At 55.1% G+C, this 19467-nt stretch overlaps 3 protein-coding genes across 3 annotated transcripts; all 3 read left to right on the top strand.

Moving 5' to 3' along the window:
• Positions 1–2642: 2642 nt before the first annotated feature.
• Positions 2643–4488, top strand: BDP81DRAFT_333855 (uncharacterized protein; the record flags this gene model as incomplete). The annotated part of the gene is made up of 2 exons (XM_060585703.1): positions 2643–3276; positions 3353–4488. 2 exons carry the CDS (start codon positions 2643–2645, stop codon positions 4486–4488), a joined length of 1770 nt encoding a protein of 589 aa, XP_060438603.1.
• A 9239-nt stretch (positions 4489–13727) lies between these two features.
• Positions 13728–15296, top strand: BDP81DRAFT_455167 (uncharacterized protein; the record flags this gene model as incomplete). Its single annotated transcript, XM_060593036.1, has 1 exon — positions 13728–15296. The coding sequence occupies one exon, from the start codon at positions 13728–13730 to the stop codon at positions 15294–15296; it is 1569 nt and encodes a 522-aa protein (XP_060438602.1).
• A 1075-nt stretch (positions 15297–16371) lies between these two features.
• On the top strand, positions 16372–19215 carry BDP81DRAFT_400100 (BRO1-like domain-containing protein; the record flags this gene model as incomplete). The annotated part of the gene is made up of 5 exons (XM_060588644.1): positions 16372–16379; positions 16436–16679; positions 16756–17464; positions 17520–18762; positions 18813–19215. 5 exons carry the CDS (start codon positions 16372–16374, stop codon positions 19213–19215), a joined length of 2607 nt encoding a protein of 868 aa, XP_060438601.1.
• Between the last annotated feature and the right edge of the window lie 252 nt (positions 19216–19467).

Raw genomic sequence — 19467 nt, 5'->3', positions numbered from 1 at the left:
CTTAAGGCGTGTATATGTATGCGAGTAGTAGTAGTAGTAGTAGTAGTAGCAGTAGTATAATTCCTTTGACGAAGTCTCAGTGCTGCAGGGCAAAGACAAGAGCCAAGTTGTTTGAAGTTCGGGACCGAAGAGTGAGGATTCGGGTGCTTGAGAAGAGGGCGAAGAGCGAAGATAAACGCGAGAGCAGGAGGGAAGAGAGATGACGAGAAGTCGAGGAGAATGATAAAAGGTCGGCCCCTTCTTTACTCTAATCAGAGGCAGGTGGAGGGAAGAAGGGAGCGTTGGCCAGCTCTACCTTGCGCTTGCGCTCGTTCACGGCTCTCGACTCTCTCACTTTCTCCTGGACGCTTGCCCGCTTGCCCGCTTGCCCGCCCACCTTTTGCGCAAGGGCAGCAAACAGAGCGCCAATGTGGGGCGATGGATTCCTTTGTCCGTCGCTCACCGGCCGGAGCTCCGACACACAGGCACTGGCGCCGACTCTCTTCACTTGCTTGATTGATTGCCGACAGTCTACTGACCCCGAAGAGAGCAGATAATACGGGGGGGGGGGGGAATGGACTTGAAGATCGAGCAAAGCCTGTCCCTTTCTGGTCGATAGTCAGGCTCGTTGGCGCGAGTCAAATATCCGCCCCCGGGTAGCCGGGGGGAGAAGTCTGTCGTACAGAGAGTTCAGACAGGGCCGCCCTCAAAAAAAGGACAGGAAGACCGTGGGGCGGGATCGTCTCGGTGTGTGTGGATGACAACTCCGCCGGGAAGTGGATAACTCGTCCCAACGGATTTCTCTCTCTGCGGGAAACCCTAAAAGGAGGGCCGCCTTGTCAGTGTGATGCGGAATCTCGTGAGCTTTACCGCAATAGAGGTTCGTCTCTGTGTTGTGCCTCGCAAGCTCGATCAAACTTTTGTAAAAACGAAAGAAAAAGGACGACAAGCAACGCTATCAGACCCAGCGGTATGGTCAAGCAGCTGCAGCGAGCGCCGAAGATCAGATTCCAGCAGCGAAGATAAATAAAGGATGAGACTAGGCAGAGCAGGGCGTCTCTAGTCTGTCTCCTCCCAAAGTTTGCTTGCAATTGTGGATTTGACGCGCGTGATTCGGAGTTGGAGGGCGTCGGGATCACTCTCTGGTCGCTGATTGTCAGCCCTTTCTTATTTTCGCGTCAATAGCCCGGTCGTTGGTAAGACGGAACTCGGTGTCAGGTTGCCCTCTGTGCCTGTGTTCCTGTTTCTAGTTCCCACGTCGACGGACAGGTTGGGAGACGTCCGGGATTCCCACTCTTGGCGAGGTCCGGTCCGAGACCAGTCAACCACATTTCGCATCTGGCTGGTTGATACCAGCCTGATTAATTAACCGGCGGTGCGAACTGGAAACGCAACGAAATGTCATTAAACCGAGCATGTCGTCTAATAAACTTCGTCTTGGGAGCTTCTCGACCGTCGCAATGTTGCAACGAAAAGCCATAGCGAAGACGGGAACAAGAATAGCCATGGTGGTTCGGGGTCCGATCACCGAGGGTTGATTCCCGACTAATCAATCCAATGGCATTGGTGGGTGTGTGTCTCTTTCGCCGAAGAGGCAAAGTCCGTCGAGGTCCGGACACAGACAGATAACTGCTTATTTAGTCACTCGTCCCCCCCTTTTCCTTTTTGGTTGGATTCAGATCAGACTGATAGCCTGCTCTCTTCCGTGCATAGCCTCTCCCGTTGCGGCGGCAAGTCGATGCGTCAGAGGCCGCAAGAAGTGTAAGTTTGGCCGTCATCGCGAATGCGAAGCTGTCAAACGAATTCAAAGCCGATGAAGGTGACAGCTTGGCAATCGTGGCAATCGTGTATCCCGTCCGTACCCACATCCGCTGGGGAATAAGGTTGGGTCGTTGGGGGAAAAAGAGGTGGGGGAGGAAAAGATGGAGACCACCCTCATGTCCTAGCTCTGCTTAGCTAATACGCCGTTTGAGAACCAGGCCTTAGGTAAGGTGACTTAGGTAAGGTGACTTAGGTAATACGAGCAGAAGGATCTTTGGTAAGCAGCTGGACCCATCGCTCTGCATTGGCCAGCTGAGCAGCCACACACGCCTTTGCCGCAGCCGCAGCCAGCGGTCCCGTCGGCTCCCGCTATCCCTGCGCATCAGCCACATCATGACGTTTCCTGGCTCCCCGGTGCCCCTCCAAGTTTCCCCTCTCGTACGGCATCCACGCTGTGCAAGGTATGAGCTGCTGCTTGGTGGTGAGTTGGCAGTTGGCAAACGATGACATGACTCTCCCCGTCTGCATTGAGAGAGGCCTCTCTGCAGAATATCTACCTTACCCCGTTTTCTGGACCACAAGCTACCAGAGCTCAGCCTCACACGCCTACGATATCCACGTTGACGACAGTATACGCCACATTGTGCCCAGCAGATTTCATTACACTTCCTTCGGTCTTGCCGTAGAGCTCCATCAAACACCCAACCTACAAAAGGAATCAAACGCACAGCAATTCATTCACCATCGGCTGACTTTTCTCCTTCATACTACCATCTCAAGATACCCCGCCCTCAAGAGCTACACATCTTAGCATTGCCTTTTTTGCCTCGTTGCTTCGATATCGTTAATCCTACCAACCTGAACCCTACCAGACATCGACAGAAGACACAACTACAGTAATAATGTCTGGCACCAACCCGGAGAAGCCTCCCATCCAACCGGAGCAGCAGCTCTACCCTCCCCCTCCCACCGGCGACAACAACCAACAGCAGCCTCCCCAGTACACCTCTGGTCATGAACAGCAGCAGTACAACCCGGACCAGAAGAGCGCCGCCGGCCCTGGCCACGAGCAGCAACACTTCCCTCCTCCGCCCCCGGGCCCTCCTCCCGCCGGCCAGCCCCAATACACACACGCTCCCCAGCAGCAGTACGCCGGCGGCAGCTCCGTCCCCCAGCAGCAGTCATACGCACAGACACCCGGCCAGCAAGCTCCCTACAACCCCGCCGAGCACGGCGCCGGGCACCACTACTCACAACAGCAACAATTCGAAGGACCTCCGGGCTCCGCAGCACCGGGCCATGCCCAAGGCGGCCCGTACACAGACCCGGCCGCCGCCCACGCCGCCTACATCGCGCCCGCTACCGATCCCAACCACAAGGAGAAGCGCGGATGGGGCGAGCGCCTCTCCCAGATGGGCATGAAGGCCGCCGTGCCCATCAATGCCCTGGCCAACAAGATGGGCTCCCAGAGCTTCCTGCCCACCACCATGGATAGAGAGTGCGACAAGGCGGCCAAGATCCTCAAGAGCTTCTGCAGTAAGTGCCCCTCAAAACTATACCCCTCGAACCGCGAAACCATGATTGAGCACACAGCTAACACCACATCTCACAGAGGAGGGAATCACATCCGACGTACCCCCACAGACACAAACGGGCGAGCACCTCGACCCCGGCAAGCACGCCGAAGCCACCGGCTCGCGCCCCACGACGCCCAACAAGGACAAGGTCCGCAAGGACTCCAAGGCCATCGTCAAGATCCCCTCAAAGGTAATCAACAAGGCCGTCGGCCTCGCAATCTTCACCACCGCTCGCGTAGGCTTCCAGTTCTCCGGCGCCACCGGCTCCGGCATCCTCATCGCCCGCCTCCCCGACGGCTCCTGGTCCCCGCCCTCGGGCATCCAGGTCCATGCCCTCGGCGCCGGCTTCATGATCGGCGTCGACATTTACGACTGCGTCTGCGTCATCAACAGCCCCGCCGCCCTCGCCGCCTTCATGTCCACGCGCGTCAGTCTCGGCCCGGACGTGGCCGTCGTGGCTGGCCCCTACGGCGCCGGAGGCGTCATGGACGTTGGCGCCTCGTTTGGTGGCAAAAACCCCGAGGTCAAGGACAAGAATGCAAACGACCACGTCACGGACGCCAAGCCTACTGATGACGGTAAGCTCAAGGCCGACGATAAGGACAAGAAGCGCAGGAGCAGCAGCACTTCCCTCAAGCCCGTCTTTTCCTACGTCAAGTCCCGCGGATTCTACGCCGGCATCCAGGTAGACGGCACCGTTGTCACGGAGCGCAAGGACGCCAACGCCGCGTTCTACGGACAAAAGGTCACCGTGGACCAAATCGTAAAGGGTCAGGTGCCGCCCCAGGGTCCCAACGGCATGTGGCCCGCCGGCGCGCACCCTCTCTACGAGGCCCTCCGTACCGCAGAGCAGCAGCAGGCTCTGCCCGAGGTCCATCTCCCCCAGGCGACGCCCGGCCAGCAGGCCCCGCCCGGGTCGATCCCGCCTCCCCAGCAGGGCCAGCAGCCCCACTACGGCGGCGGTAAGCCCGAGGGGACCGGCATCCCGGCCTATGGCGGACAGCAGCAGTACGTTCACTCGGATGCCGGCGGTCCGCTGGGCTCGCACCCGCCCGGCCAGGGTGGCCCCGTCGCCTCAGGCGGTCTGAGCCGCGAGGAGCAGCTTCCAGGCTACGTGGATGACGATGTGGCAAGGCCTGGCGTCGGTGATCACAAGGGTCACTACCAGTAAAGAGAGAAGAGTGAAGGTAGTATGTGTATGGTTTTGGGTTTGCATCAGGAAAGAAGATTTTTCGCAAAGGGCCAGAGAGATATCCCCGTGGGCGTTTTAAGTGGTTGGCATGCTTCAAGCTTAGCATAGGATGAATTCAAATCAATTCAAATCAAGATAATCATCAACATCATTTTCCTTGTACACCTGTGATTTGTGTTAGTGACTTGGTCGGCCCCTTACCTACACTATAAATTTACCTGATCCTATACCAATGTCTTTCCCGCCTCTAAACACCACACCGTTCATGTTGCGCGGCTGGTAAGAGTGCGGAAAAATAAAAGAAGAGAAGGGTTTCCACACGTCGTCAGTCTCCCCATCCTCGAACACAGAAACAAAATGGAAGAAGAGCCACGCAGCCACCCGAGAGACAAACCAAACCAACCTGCACACCACCCCTTCCGGTAGCTCATCACGCTCTGTCACGCTCTGTCGCGCTCTATTACGCTCTATTACGCCCTGTCACGTCTTGTTACGCTCTGTCACGCCCTGTCACGCTTGTCAAAGAGGTACCTCGCCTGACCTTGCCTGACCTCGCCCTCGCCTCCTGCCGGCCACACATCCTCCGCAGTCACACAACGTCGAGATGGATTTCACGTACCGCGTACGTACCTACCTACACAGTCACACACCAAATAGAAGTGATACAAGCGCTCGGGAGGGAGGGAGGGAAAGACTCAGACACGGGAACAGAAACACACAAGAGAATGGGAGAAGAAAAGAAAAAAAGGGCAACTACGACATGGCCGAGGGCGAGGGCCGCTGCAGGACTTCGGGTAGGACAAGAAGTTGCTATTACTGCTAAAATCCGTGGACCGTTTGTGTATGTTGTTTGCCTTTGCGCCCCCGTCTATAACTATTACCTTTGTACTTGAAAAGTGCGGCAGTTTGTAGACCGGGAGAGAGGCAAGCAATGCAGACGGCAAGCAAGAAGGGCAAGCAGAACCTTGTTCTTTTTCAACTTTTGACTCTGACTTTACGGTTTAGGGCGAACGCAGGGTTTCCAGCTGTCGTTCGTTTTTGAAACAGAGGTTGAGAATGTCATGGGAGAGACAACATGGCGGAATAGCAACGTCCAATTTGACGTCGACGTAGGGGGAACTTGAAGTAGTCAAGTGTGGGGTTTGGCTGGCTTCTGCCAACTCGTTCATCGTCTCGAGTCGAGTAACCTACCGTGCGGGTGCGTGCCTATGTGGCTTCATCTTGCATTCAAGTAGTCCGTACCTACACATGCGACGGATGCTTCACAGACATGATTGCAAGCAGTGTCTGGCTGGCTGCATCCCGCACGCTAGCCCTAGTTTGACTCGGAGGCCCTTCCCGAATCAAGGGACGCATGGTCTTATTGGAAAGAAACAACTGCTGCTGCGGCCGACGAGGAAAGCAAAAAAAGCAATGGTTGGTTCCCAGTCCTCCTCAGATTGAGAGCCGCCATGCCATCGCAGTGCGAGTAAGCACGGGAGATCATGCAGGGCTGGCCAAGTGCGGGGGTCAGCAAAGAGATTGAGATCCAATCAACAAGTACATCAATGAGGAATGATGGTTGTTGGATGAGCGAGTTTGAACGTCCACCATCGATTGAAACTTCGTAAGGCGTACCTTTGATCTTCCGCTTGTGAGCCATCGAGGAGCTCGACCATACGATCAAGAAAGGATTTCAACAGAACTCCATTCGGGATAGGGCCTACAGGCTACGGCCCGTAGACGGCCCTTGATCGAGCCACTGAGATAAGCGGAGGAAAGACAGCAGATCGTGATATACGCCAAATAGCCCCTTGCACTATAGCAGCCGACGGGCCATAGAGTGATAGACAGACGTTGGTGCGGCGTGGCCCAGGGGGCCCACGGTCCAACTGCCGGCCGGCTCCCGTGCGGTCCCGCGTGGTTAGAGGTTTAGCATCCATTAGATCAGTGACAATTAATCCGGAGCCGTCGCCAGCGCTGAATGGTGTCCGGTGCTTGCCACTGGTTGGAAGAGGGCCAAAGGGCTCGATATTGTTGTAGGCAACAGCCATATTGAGCAAGCCGATCCTCGAGCGATATGAAACGGATCAGTTGGGTGATCCGCAGGGGTTCATCGGGTAACTTTTGACACAATTCAGACGACGTTCCTCGTGAGGATTGTCTTGGATCTAAAATAGAAGCGGTGATGGACGGGTGCGTGACCGGCCCTCGGGTGCTTTAGCACGTGAGCTCGGCTCTGTATGTACGGATACACTCCTCGAGTCGCCGGCAGTTTAATTCTGAATCCGGTTCCTACATTCCAATTCACAACCAACAAGGCGGTGCATCGCATTCGTGACGGTTGTCTGGGCTATGCTTGTCTCGTCGAAGCCGCAAGTTCGGATCGCGGGAGTTGTGCCCTATTCTGCATCCCCGGGTTAGCTGAGCTGAATTCCAGAATCTTTAGCCTGCGTGGTACTCGTGAGTCGTGGTAATCCATGGGTTGGTGGAGTATGAGCTTGACGACTGGATTTGATGTGCAGGGTTGTGCTGAGGACGTCATCGACTCCACGACGATGAGACGGCCTGGGATGTGCAATTCTCTCAGCGCCTTTTGGCGTTTGGTAACAATGCTTTCTAGGCCCTCGTCAGAGGTTAAGTCTTCATGTTGCTTGCTTCGGCCTTTCGCCGGCGATTCAGAACACACTCAGTGCCCCCCTATTTTTGCCTCTGCAAAGTCCAACCTCCAACTGCCCAAAACCCCTTCTTCATCTGATATCCCCACGCCAAGGAAACGGTCACTGAAAACTGGCGCTGAAATGATGGGTAACAGATCCGTCAGGCCGTGTCGGGTCCATTGATTGGGCTCTCCAGTTGCGGTGGGATGGGCTGGTCGATCGACCGTGTCTATTCATGCTCCCCGATTTTCCCTCTTCTCTTCTTTCCGGGCCTCGGGGTGTACTCTGTGTCCGTTGCACGATTCGCACGCGGTCGGTGCAGCCGTCATCTAAACATTTGCGATTTCTGGACGATTAAGCTCATCGCCAAGTCCAAATGTTTGCTTTGACTGGCCGGGTAGAGCTGGTGCGATTGACTTTTGCCCAACTTTTTGGCTCTGAGCTTCCCGCTTGTCGGGGCCTGCAGTGAAAGGCTAGAAAGTATGCTGGCTAAGGTTCACGGCGTCGAGCCGAAAGTCTGATGGGCTGGGCCAGCTGCCGCTCCAAGCACCAGCCGTGGTTTGGGGATGGGTGGCTGGACGGTTGAGCTTCACCACCATGCGTGCATGCCACCATGGCTTGAAAGGGGAACAAAGAATGCGTGTCTGTTGTCAGAGAAATGCTGATCGGCCGCGGATCACAGCAGGATCCGCGTCATGTTTCGTCGAAGCAGAAAGGAATCAAACGGCGCCGGCACAATCCCTGAATCGGGAAGCGTCGCTGGGGTGTCTAGGTCCCTAGGATGCGTGGACTCGAGAAATGATTTGTTGCAGGGGAATAGTCCATTGAACGGCGAACCCTTTTCAGCCAGCCTTCAGTCCGTTTTAGGACCGTTATGTCGCAGGCAACGCACGGTACCAAAGCAGTTGTCCAGACAGAGAGGACATCGGCTTGAAGGCAGCGCCTCCCGTCTTTTGTCGACGTCGATCTCAGGCGGTGGGAATATGGGACTGGCTCTTTGACTTCTTAGTGCTCCAGCCTTTAGGTGCCTCCGTGACCGTTGAGGATGCTGGGAGGGATTGTATCCATAGGCTGTAGTACTTGGGAGCGACAAGGGCGGTTGCTGAAGATCTGCTGAGCCTCCCCAGGGCGGCGACCTTCTGGAAGAAGCGCGGCAAGCAACCATATTTCGGCTCACGGCAAATGCGTAAAGATGCTTTGAAGACACCAGCTGTTTGTGGTCTCTGGGACCAGCCGCCAAAGGAGAAAGTGTGGCCAAGTGCGCAGCTATTTGGCCACTTCGGTGGAGGCGACAGTGCAAACTGGGTTGTCCGGATGGGAGTGACGACGCGTAAGGCGGCCCGTTTTTCTTGTGGTGCAAAAAATAGCAACTCTTCTGTCGTATGCATCTTGATTTCTGGCAGACGGAGGGTTTCATTCGGAGTAATACTGCGCAGGCGGCGGATGGCAGACAACAGGAAACAGTGGCACCAAAACAGGCTGTGCTTGTGTATTAGCGGGTACACCGTATGAAGCATGCAAAGTTCCCAGTGGCAACCACGCAAAACCAAGTCAGGACTCAGGAAAGACGCTGCATCCGTAGGGCAAAGTAGTCCAGCTCGTGTTGGTTTTCCCTGTAGCGGACGGAACAAAGTGGCCTGGAACACAGTGTACAGTAGAGCGGGTTCAGAAGGGCCGATGACGATGGCGATGCAGGCTGAACCAGCGTCACGGGTCTTGTGGCAGAGGCGGCGAGTCGGCGCGAGTTGGTGATAGGGCCATCCGGTTTCTGTGGAGGGGTTCTTTTCCTGCGAGCTGGGTGGCTGCACTGGCTAGGTAGGTGGCTGCACGGAAACAACTCCGTGAGGAACGCCATGAGATTCCTGATATCGACCGAGAGTGGGAGATGCCCATATCATTTCCTCCCGGGTGACCGAAGTCGGAAACGGCTGGTCTGGGACTGAGGCGAATCGACGATGATTAGCAGCGTGGTATATAGATTGAGTAGCGAGTAGAGTTGTCCGAGCCGTGCAACACCATGCACCAAATGGAGAAAATCCACAGACCAAGTCGCCAAGTCATTGTCTGCTGTATTCGTATTGAGCCGACGGCACGTTTGATCCTGAGAGCATCAGAGCCTCGACCGTCAATCTGTCACTATCCGAACATGGACCGCGTTCGGCCGGTTCTTGGGAAGGGTTGCGATGATGCCATGAGCAGTCTAATTCAGAATGACCCGATTGGGAGCCGCACTGCGATATGAATTGGAACGGAGACGAGGATACGCGATTCGGGTATCCGTATGGATAGTGTAGACTGGAAGGGGTTGGCCTGGATGTCATCGCAGCAGCAAATTGATGAAATTTGGACGGTTTGCAGATGGGGGTGGGGGGAGGAAAAGCAATTAAGATTGCAGGTGGCTCGCGGGTACGGGAGCGGTACTTGGCGATGCGCGGTCATTTCGGTGGGCTAGGATGGTAGAATCTGGGTTCCTTGGCTTGTCGCCTTCCTAGATCATCTTTGGTGGATGGTCCCTTCCCAAGTTTTTTTTTTCCACACTGGAAAGAAAGGAAGGAGAGGGAGGGAGGGTGCAGCAAGACCCCCTCTATTTTCACACCCCTCCAAAACGAAGCAGGAACCCCTGAGAACCTGAGCAAAAGGGACAGACAGAAGGTGCCATCTCGACCAATCATGGGTGTGCTCATTGTGATTTTCTACTTGTATTTGGAGAGTGCAACCGCGCACCTTCCAATCGCGTGCTATTGCCTCGAGCACGTTTACAGACTTGGCAGACCTACTCCGTAAGAATATCCGTACAAGATTGAACATTCGAAGATGGCGATTGAATTTGGTGGCCTGTGGGCCAATGAGACGGCACGGATCACATGATTCTGGACCCTCTCATTCGTTCTTTATTTCCGCGCACTCAACTTGCGTTGGACTTGCATTTGGCTCTCATTTCGCCTTATCCTCCGCTCATGCAGGGCTCGCTCAAACAATGTCCTACCTATCTGATAAGGCCAATACTCGACTGACACTTACACACGACAGAGGGAGTGAAAGTCAACAGTCATGCACATGGCCTTAGTAATGAACGCCCACCGCTTGCGAATTCGCCCAAATCTGCCCTAGCCTCTTGGTCCCGTCTGCAATCTGGACGCTAATTAGCGCCCGTCCACAGCCGACTCGGCGCTGAATCCCAGCGGAGAGGGACGGTGGACCGGCTTTGAGCTCAGCTTCGAGCTTGTGGCTTGCAGCTGGCGCCGGGCTCGATACGCAAGTCAGGAACAGGAGCCGTTGATAGCGCCGTCTTGACGGGAATGCCAAGTCAAAGAGCAGATTGGCCGACCTCTACCTAGGCTCCTAGGCTTTAGCACGCTCTTTGGCGCCTTCTGCCACGTAACCGCGCTTGAGAGCCGAAAATTTTGAGGTGTGTTTCGTGCCTTTCTTGGTGTTGACAAGACGACCGTCAACGAGTTGTTGAATGTGTGTGAGATAGCTGACGTCGTCACTGCACCCACGTTCTCTGCCAGGTTTTCAAGCGTAGAGTGCAATACGGATACCTCAGCGATACGGAGGGTCGGCATCATCACCATGAGCAGTAGCAGTGCCGTCCTTTCCACGATAGCGCCTCTGCATACAGCGCCCAGCGTTCTCGGCACGGTTGACAGCTCCGCCAGATGCCGTGCCCAGCAGATGGGATTGTTGGGCCCTTGCCGTCTTGGTGCCGCAACATCGTCGACAAGATGCAGATTCTAGCAAATAGGTCCGTGGTCTCGCCAGACTGCTAGCTGGATATGGCGAGCGATAACGCTGAGCACACAGGCGACTGGTTACTGAACTGGATTCCTAGAGGCAGGCCGCAGGATAGGGCAGCACACCGGGGAGGCTGTGAAGGTACGTACCAGACATCCCAGCACACACACACACACACCCCACCCTCGGCCCCCACCCGGGCTATTTCCACGCCTCTCGGCCGCGCTTGCCCCTCGTGCGGTGCCGGTCCTGGCCAGTCAAATTTTCTGATTCTTTCCCCGTCCCTGGTCGCGCGGGCTGGACTTCTCCCACCTCCCCTTGTCCTTCCAGTTGTCGACCCATGAGCCGTGATCCATCAATTTTCGATCCCCCTTCTTTGTCACAGTGCCGCCCGCACCCAACAGTGAAGACGCAGCCACTGACACTCAGGGCACAGTACTCACGTACTCACTTGGCTTCGGTGGCTTCTCAGGCTCTCCCAACCTATCCATCCGCTACGATGCGAAACCCTGGAGGACCTGCGGAGATGATTGAGGTCAGTCTCGGGGGCGCGATAAGATGAGATGAAATGACGAGGACACCCGCTTTGTGCCATGGGGAGAAGCAACAACTGCAGCAAGCAACATCAGACCGGACTCATGTTGCTTCTGCGTGTTCCATGCTGCCGCGTGTGCGTGTGCACCCGACAAAAGGGAGACGGAGACACTGGAGTCTGGAGACCATATCACGCGGTTTCTGTCTCGAGGAGCAAGCAGCGATCAATCAGCCTCAAGTTCAACCCTCGTTTCGTCGACGGTGGAATCGAGAGAGTTCGCTGCTCGACAGTCGACTCGGTCCCCTATCCGCCTCGTCAACCTCCAACTCGGTTGCAAATTCCCATGCAAGACGCAAGCTGCAGGTCCCAGGTCCCGTTTCCGCGCCAAGGTACCGTCCCAGGTTCCCCTGCACCTTGCCTTTGGCCCTGCCGCCCTCTGCTCAGCGATGGCGCCTCCCACTCTGTGACCACTGGCTGTCACTGCATCACGCAGAATCTCTCTCTCTTTTCGCCTCACAGACCCCTATTCCTGTCCTGTCTTTCTTACCTGTCCTATGGGCTCGTTTAGCTGCGGGAGCATGATCTTTTGTTACAGAGTTACAGAAATGGCAGGCCGGCACTGGCAGCCGGTGGCGGTGGCGTCGTTGACACTGGCAGCGGCTCGTTATCCGTTCGATTGTCGTCGTCAACTGGAACCGGCGCTTGGGAAATTGTGGCTGAGACGGTCCAAGTATTCAACGTCGGTTTGTTGACTTTCCGTCCTTGTTCATCCGAGGCAGGAGGGCAGTTGAAGCACCCGTCCCCTATTTCGCGTGTTGTTCTCCTGATTTCTGTTCCCTATTCGCGCACCCGTACACACACATTGTTTTGGACGGTACGTTTTCACCGTACTTTACCGTAAATTCTATAGCTACCGTCCATCGTCGTCTTTCTTCAACCTGGCAGGCTACCCCTGTACGCCCAATTTAATTCCAATCAACCATCCCACCCGCGTTCCCACGTCCTCTCCCCAAGTGTGTCGATTCATCAATCCAAGGCCCCCGGCCGCACCAACCAAACCTGGCCCGTCTGCTTCTTTCTCTGTCCGTTCCTACACTGTACACAGTATTATTTCTGCTCCGTCCCTGACAGAGTACTACGAGTACCTATTCCCATTGAAAGTGGGCGAATGATACTTGTCTCTCTTCCATAACTCCCTACAGAAACAAACTGCCCTTTTTGCTTCCTTCTTTCCCCTGCCCTGTTCAGTATTCCCCATCTATTACCAGTTCCCACCTTTTCCCTTTCCACACACTCATATCCGTACGAATACTGGCACACACTCTCTCTCCCCCCAAGTACCCTCGAGGATCGCGCACTTGGTTCATCCACACGCCCCCTGCTCTTTTCCTGGCTCCATCACTTCCTTTCTCTCTCCCATTCCAATTCCCACACCCCCTGACAGCCTACCCTAGGAACTTCCCACCACCCCCAGTCCGTCACTCTACGCCGTACCAGAGTCTCCTCTCTTCTTCGCTGCTATCCACGAATACCTGCGTCTTCGAGGTCCTTGTAAACTGGGACCTGTCTTTCTCCTAATTGCCCTAGCCTGGCCTCCCGTTCACATCGGCGCACTATTCGTACGCCTTTGCTTCCCCTACGCAGCGCTACCTATCCGCCAAGACCCTCGTTTCCTTCTTCCAGACCTCTTCTACCTCTTCTTCCCTCATCTTCCACCCTTCCCCTCCTACTCCTTTTCTCCTTCTTCGTCTCTCCAGCTCACGACGAAATCTGGATCACCAGCCTGTCTGTCTGCGTCTTCGTTTCCTAGCGGCAGAGATTCCGTTTCCGCTTTCGCAATCCAGTCCCAGTCGTCGTCGTCGTCGTCGTCGTCTTCCCGATCACTTGCCGGTCCTATGATCGTGTCACTCGCTCAGCAAAAATAACAGCACTGCTAGTTACTATCTTTAGTATCTACGTTTACGTCTTTCCTATGCGGTTCTCGCCTTGACGTATTTTCTGTCCGTTTTGACATCTCTTGGCCCGTGGAGCTACCTCATCCGAATCACCGCTGCCACCTTGTCTCTATATCATCCAGAGCATAGCTTGGTCGACATCTCCTAGCTGCTCTCACCAGCGATTGCGTATACCTCACCTTCCCCCCCGCCTCTCAAGGACGACACCCACTCACAACCGTCAAGCTGGACGAAAAACAACTAGAAGTCTTTATTCGGACAATGGGAGCTAAGCTGCCCAATCCGCATCGCGTCTGCAGCATGCGTAACCCACTCACGAGAACGCTGCTTTTTGCAGTCGTCGTCCTCATCGTCATGGCCCTCACCCTCAAGAACGATGCCATCGACGTTCGCGGCCGTATTATGAAGACGGGCGCTGGTGTCAAGTCATCAATCACGCACCAGCAGCCTCTGGACCCAGTCAAGTCGCACGGTTCCTCGTCGCTTTCCGAGAAGATTCCCGCCGAGCCTGCTCCTTCCTCGACACACGTCATGAACTGCGATATCAACACCGACCACATCAAGACCCTTAAGGACAAGTATGGCCTTTCCGAGAAGATTCACTACTTCAAGCGCTACGTTAGATTTAGCCGCAAGCCCATCCAGCGCAAGGGTTACACTGTTTTGGACCAGGAGTTCCTTCCTAAGAAGTTCAAGACTGTCGACATTACAAAGTCGTACGCTCCCGAGGAGTGCCACGAGCCCCTGGATGTTCCTGTCACACAGTCTTCCTACCCTTCCACTGTCAACGCCTCCGACTTCATGTTCGCTGTTTCTACTACCTACAAGCGTTTCAACGACCCGAAGACAAGCCCGATTAAGGAATGGGCTCACTGGCTTACCGACAGCAACGGAAAGTCCAATGGTGGCAAGCTTTTGCTGTTGCTCCTTGACGCCAGCGACGCTGAGTTGAAGGACGCCAGCGACAGGCTTAAGAGAGTAGGAATTGACGCCGACGTCGCCCACTCCGATCCCTCAATGGAGATGGCTGTTCGCTACCTTACTTTGGTGCCTTACCTGTACAACCACCCTGAGCGAAAGACAAGAAAGTGGCTCGTCACTTGCGACGACGACACCTTCTTCCCCAGCATGCACGGTCTGATCGACAAGTTTGCTACCTTCGACCACCTTGACCCTCTCTACATCGGAACCCTTTCCGAGGACGTCAACGCCATTCACCGCCACGGCTCCCAAGCTTTCGGTGGTGCTGGTGTCTTCCTCAGCGTTCCTCTCGCGGCTGCTATCAACCAGCTCTACGAGTCTTGCAAGACGGAGACAAAGATTAAGGAGGCCAACTCAGGTTGGGGTCCTCAGGGCGATATCCTTCTCCGCAAGTGCATCTACGAAAACACCGAGGTTCGCCTGACCAACATTTGGGAGCTTTGGCAACTGGACTTGTACGGCGACCCGGCCGGCTTCTACGAGTCTGGTATCAAGCCCTTGAGCTTGCACCACTACAAGGGCGGCGGCTGGCACTACGCCAAGCCTCTCCAGTCTGCCAAGGTCGGACACGCTTGCGGCGAGGATTGCGCCTACCAGCGTTTCATCACTGCTGACGACTTCATTATTGCCAACGGTTTCAGCGTTGCCCATTACCCCCAGGGTATCGACTTTAACCTGGACCAAATGGAACGCACTTTCACTCCTGCTCCGGATGACATTGGCTGGAACTTGGACTACATGTTCGGCCCCCAGCGCAGATCGTTGCACAAGACCGGCCGCAAGATTGCGTGGGAACTGCAGGAGGCTCATGTTCAAGAGGATGGATCCGTACTTCAAGTCTACACTCGCCGGAAGGACGACGAGCGGTGGGTTGAAGAGGACGGCGAGCCGATGAGCAAGATCGACGGTGTTATCGAGCTTGTCTGGATCCCCTCAACATGAAGTGCCCTCGGAACTGCCGAGCACGACGATACGATACAGGCAGAGGCACCCCCGATGACCTCTCGCCTCATGACATGACAGGTCGGATGATTCTGGCATTGCAAAAGGGTCAAGGATGGATCAAAGCCCATTCACGGCTCATTTCACGCATTTGTTCAACCCAGGACATCCCGGCTTGTTCCCAAAGCTGACCTTCGGCTGAAATGGCACGGGCCCGTTTCGATTCAGACGGCCGCAAAAAGTCAATCTGGCCGACAAAGAACGACTGGCTGCATTGCCCAGGGCACCTTACATCACGACAACGCCCCTGGACAGGATCATAATTATAATCCGCTGACCGTGATACCCTCGTTTCATCACAAAACTCTTCGATTCAACTCGCATCTCGACTTCGGCATACAGCTCGCATCGAGCTTCGGCGTTTGAGTATGATACGGGGCATTTTTTCTACATTGACAGCATGCTGGCAAACGCTTACCCTCTTTTCTTTTCTACCACTGCGGCATTGCATTGCACATAGATGGATTGCGTGGACGGATCTCGCAATCGGCACATAGACCTGTGACAGGCCGGACGTTTGGAGTCATGATAAGGACGTTGGGTGTCCTTTTTGGAGGTCAACCACCTGGTATGGTTTGATTTTGGTGCAAGGAAAGGCAGTCATCGGTGCCTATGTAGAGTTTTAGAACAAGTGTATACCAATGCTACGAAATATTCAACAGTTCAAAAACTTGACCATGCGCCTTTTTTCCATGCAAATCTGTTACTATTCGTTTGGATCGCCAACGGCTTTGGAGATGCTCTGAGATGGGACGAACCGGTCGACTTGAGCCTGAGATCCCAGGCCTCAATCGACAACGGTCGTCAGGCACAAAACTGATCTGTCTCAGCCACGCCCCACCCCCACCCGAGGCAGGCTCGCGCCACAATGCACTCGTGCCCCGCCAACGTCAGTTCAAATGGCTGCTTCCTTTCCATGCTTTCGAGCAATGAAGTCATGAGGCTTGCGACATACCGTACCTAGCTCGAGGTTCTACAACGACGTCCTCTCAGCCCCAAGAGGCACTCTTCCACCATGGCGACGTGAGTATTGCCTCTTTGCACATCGGCATCTCTGCTAATCTCTTCGTCATGGCTAGCATTTCGAACATCCTGTCGTTGCCTTTCCGCAAGTCCACACAGCTCTCGCTCTCGTCGACAATACGACAGTACATCAACACCAAGTATGACCAACACCCGGACATGTTTCGCCAGGAGCTCGAGGTAATCGACGCCCTACGACGAGATGCGGTCAACGTGAGGGAGCCGCACCCTAGCGGCGTGAAGAAGCTTCAAGCCTACGCGGGACAGCTTGTGTGGATTGGGGGCAAGTTCCCGATCGACGTATGTGTCTTCTCTATACTTAGTCATACTCAAATGAGAAAAAGGCCGGGAGTTTACTGACGCAGCTTGCGAACAGATCGGGGCCGAATTCACGTGGTATCCAGCGTTGGGATACAATACCGAACGACCGATGGTGCGAAACAACCTCAAATACGAACTCATGAACATTCTCTACAACCTGGCCTCCCTCTACTCCCAGCTCGCGGTGGCGCAATCGAGATCCGGTACTGAAGGTCTGAAGACGGCGGCGGGTCATTTTGCTTCGGCGTCTGGAGTACTAGAACACATGCTGAAGGAAGTCCTGCCCGAACTTCGCATGTCTGACCCGCCCGAGGACATGGACGCCAACACCCTCGAGTCTCTATCTCAACTGCTTCTGGCACAGTCGCAAGAGTGCTTCTGGCAAAAGGCGGTCATGGACGGGTACAAGGATGCCATCATCGCTCGACTGGCCGCCCGTGTGTCCGATCTGTACAACTCGGCGGGGGAGGCTGCGATGAAGAGTGAGGCGATCAGCTCTGCCTGGATCCACCACATGAGCGCAAAGCATCACCACTTTGCTGGTGCCGCGCAATACCGAGCCGCATGCGACTGTCTCGAGAAGAGAAGATATGGCGAAGAGGTTGCTCGCTTGCAAGACGCTGTGAGCTGTGTGAATGAGGGCCTGAAGGAGAGCCGGGGCGGTTACCTTAATAAGGCGGTGCTCGAGGATCTCAACGGTCTCAAACGAAAGGTCGAAGAAGATCTCAAGAGGGCAGAGAAGGATAACGACGTTATTTATCTCCGTAAGTACCGACTTCTGGCTAATAGGGGATGATGATGCATGGCTAACTTGAGAAGAACCTGTACCGCCAAAGTCAGAGCTCAAAATTCTCGACAGAGCCAATATGGCAATAGCCCGAGTGCCTCCACAAGTAGCCAATCCGTTTGACTACGTCGGGGACCAGGCCGAGTTCGGCCCGGCACTCTTCACGAAACTGGTCCCGTTCTCCGTCCACGCTGCCATCACCATCTACGAGCAACTACGCGATCGCATAGTAAACGAGAACATTATCGGCCAGATGGAAACACAGACGGAAAAGCTGCACGTCATGCTGAGCTCCATCAACCTACCTGGTTCGTTGCAGGCACTTGAGAAACCGCTTGGCCTACCTCACAGTTTAGTTCACCATGCAGAGGAAATACGGCAAGCCGATGCTATAGGCAGGATTCAACGAGCCTTTTCGGATATCGATAAGCTAAGAACTGCTGATATCGCAATCTTCAACGAAGGTAAAGCGATACTGGCAGCTGAAGAGGAGGAAGACAACCGAATGAGGCGGAAATACGGCACAGACAGATGGGCAAGACCGGAAAGTCGCAACGACCCCCAGGGAGGCCAGTTCTGGGCTCAAGTGGCTGAGATTGAAGGCTACTTTGCGAGCAGTACAAGCAGCGATGCGGTCGTCCGAGACAAGTACAAGGAGATACAAGACCTGCTCGAAATGCTCTCTGGATCCGACCGAGCCATCATGGACTATGTACCTTCTTCTAGGCGCATGGATATCCCAGAGCACCTGAAGCCGGTAATAGGTAGGCTTCGGGGAGCTTACAACGACGTCCTGCGACTCGAGTCCAAAAGGAGAAAGAAGGCGGAGGCGTTGCGGGAGAAGGCCAGGACGGATGACATCAAGCCGGATATCCTGAAAGAAGCCGCACGACTTGAGAGAACGTACCCGACAACAGCTATTGTCCCGGCTCACTTTGAAGACTTTTTCGAGAAGCGCCTCGACAAGCTATACGACTCTGAAATCGAAGCCGTGGCCAAGGAAGAGGACGAGCAAGAGCGCCTCATGACTGAGGTGCAGAGAGTCAACCGAGAGTTTGAGAGTCAGAAGAAGAACATGACGAGCGGTAGTCGGGAGCGGGAGCAGGCGCTTCAGAAGCTTGACAATGCCTACTACAAGTACAAGGAGATTGTCAACAACGTGGACGTCGGTCGCAAGTTCTACAATGACCTGAGCAAGGTCGTGGGCCAGAACTTCCGCGATCCTGTCAAGGCATGGGCTGCAGAGCGGCGGATGGACGCCAAGAGTCTTGAGGAGTAAGAATGTCACCTTTGCGTATCAACTCATCGTGCTAACTAGCGTATAGGGAGGTCAGCATGCCGCCGCTTAATTCTCTGAACCTGAACCGATCACCGGTTCACTCCCCGACCGGCTCGAACTACGATCCGCGACCGCAGTCCTACTTCAGCGCCAGCGTCGTCCCTGGCACATCAGCACAGCAACAGCAGCCACCTTCGCGACACGAGGTACACTCTCCCGCGGAGGCACATATCCAGTCGTGGGCTGGATCAACTGTCGAACCGCAACACCCGAGACCCGCGGCCGCAATGTCGAACATGTGGCAGCCGGACATGGGCATCAAGTTCGGGGCTCAACCAGGCGCACCGGCACCTTCCGGCGGACCAGCACAAGGCCAGGGCACGGCGAGCCAGCCGCCGCCGCCGCAAGGAGGCACCTGGAACCCGTCTTCTGGGATCAAGTTCGGTTAGGATACGGACCGGTTTCCACCACCTACAAAGAAGGGACAGTGAAGAGGAGGCGAATATGCCAGTGCGAGGAAGGCTTCCATTTGGTTGACTTTAAGCGAGTCGTTTGGCGTTGATGGATTTGCGTCGTCTTGCTAGACGTACCATAGCTCCGTCGCAAAGCACGCTTTTTTTGTGTTTAAAAATGAAGGATACATGCATGGTTTGTTCATGTACACGCGAAACATTCCTAAGCATAGTTGAAGTATTTGAACA

Source organism: Colletotrichum phormii (genome assembly GCF_030913505.1).
Source record: "Colletotrichum phormii strain CBS 102054 chromosome Unknown BDP81scaffold_34, whole genome shotgun sequence".
Classification (NCBI taxonomy): Eukaryota; Fungi; Ascomycota; class Sordariomycetes; order Glomerellales; family Glomerellaceae; genus Colletotrichum; species Colletotrichum phormii.
This window is presented reverse-complemented; position numbering and strand designations above follow the sequence as displayed.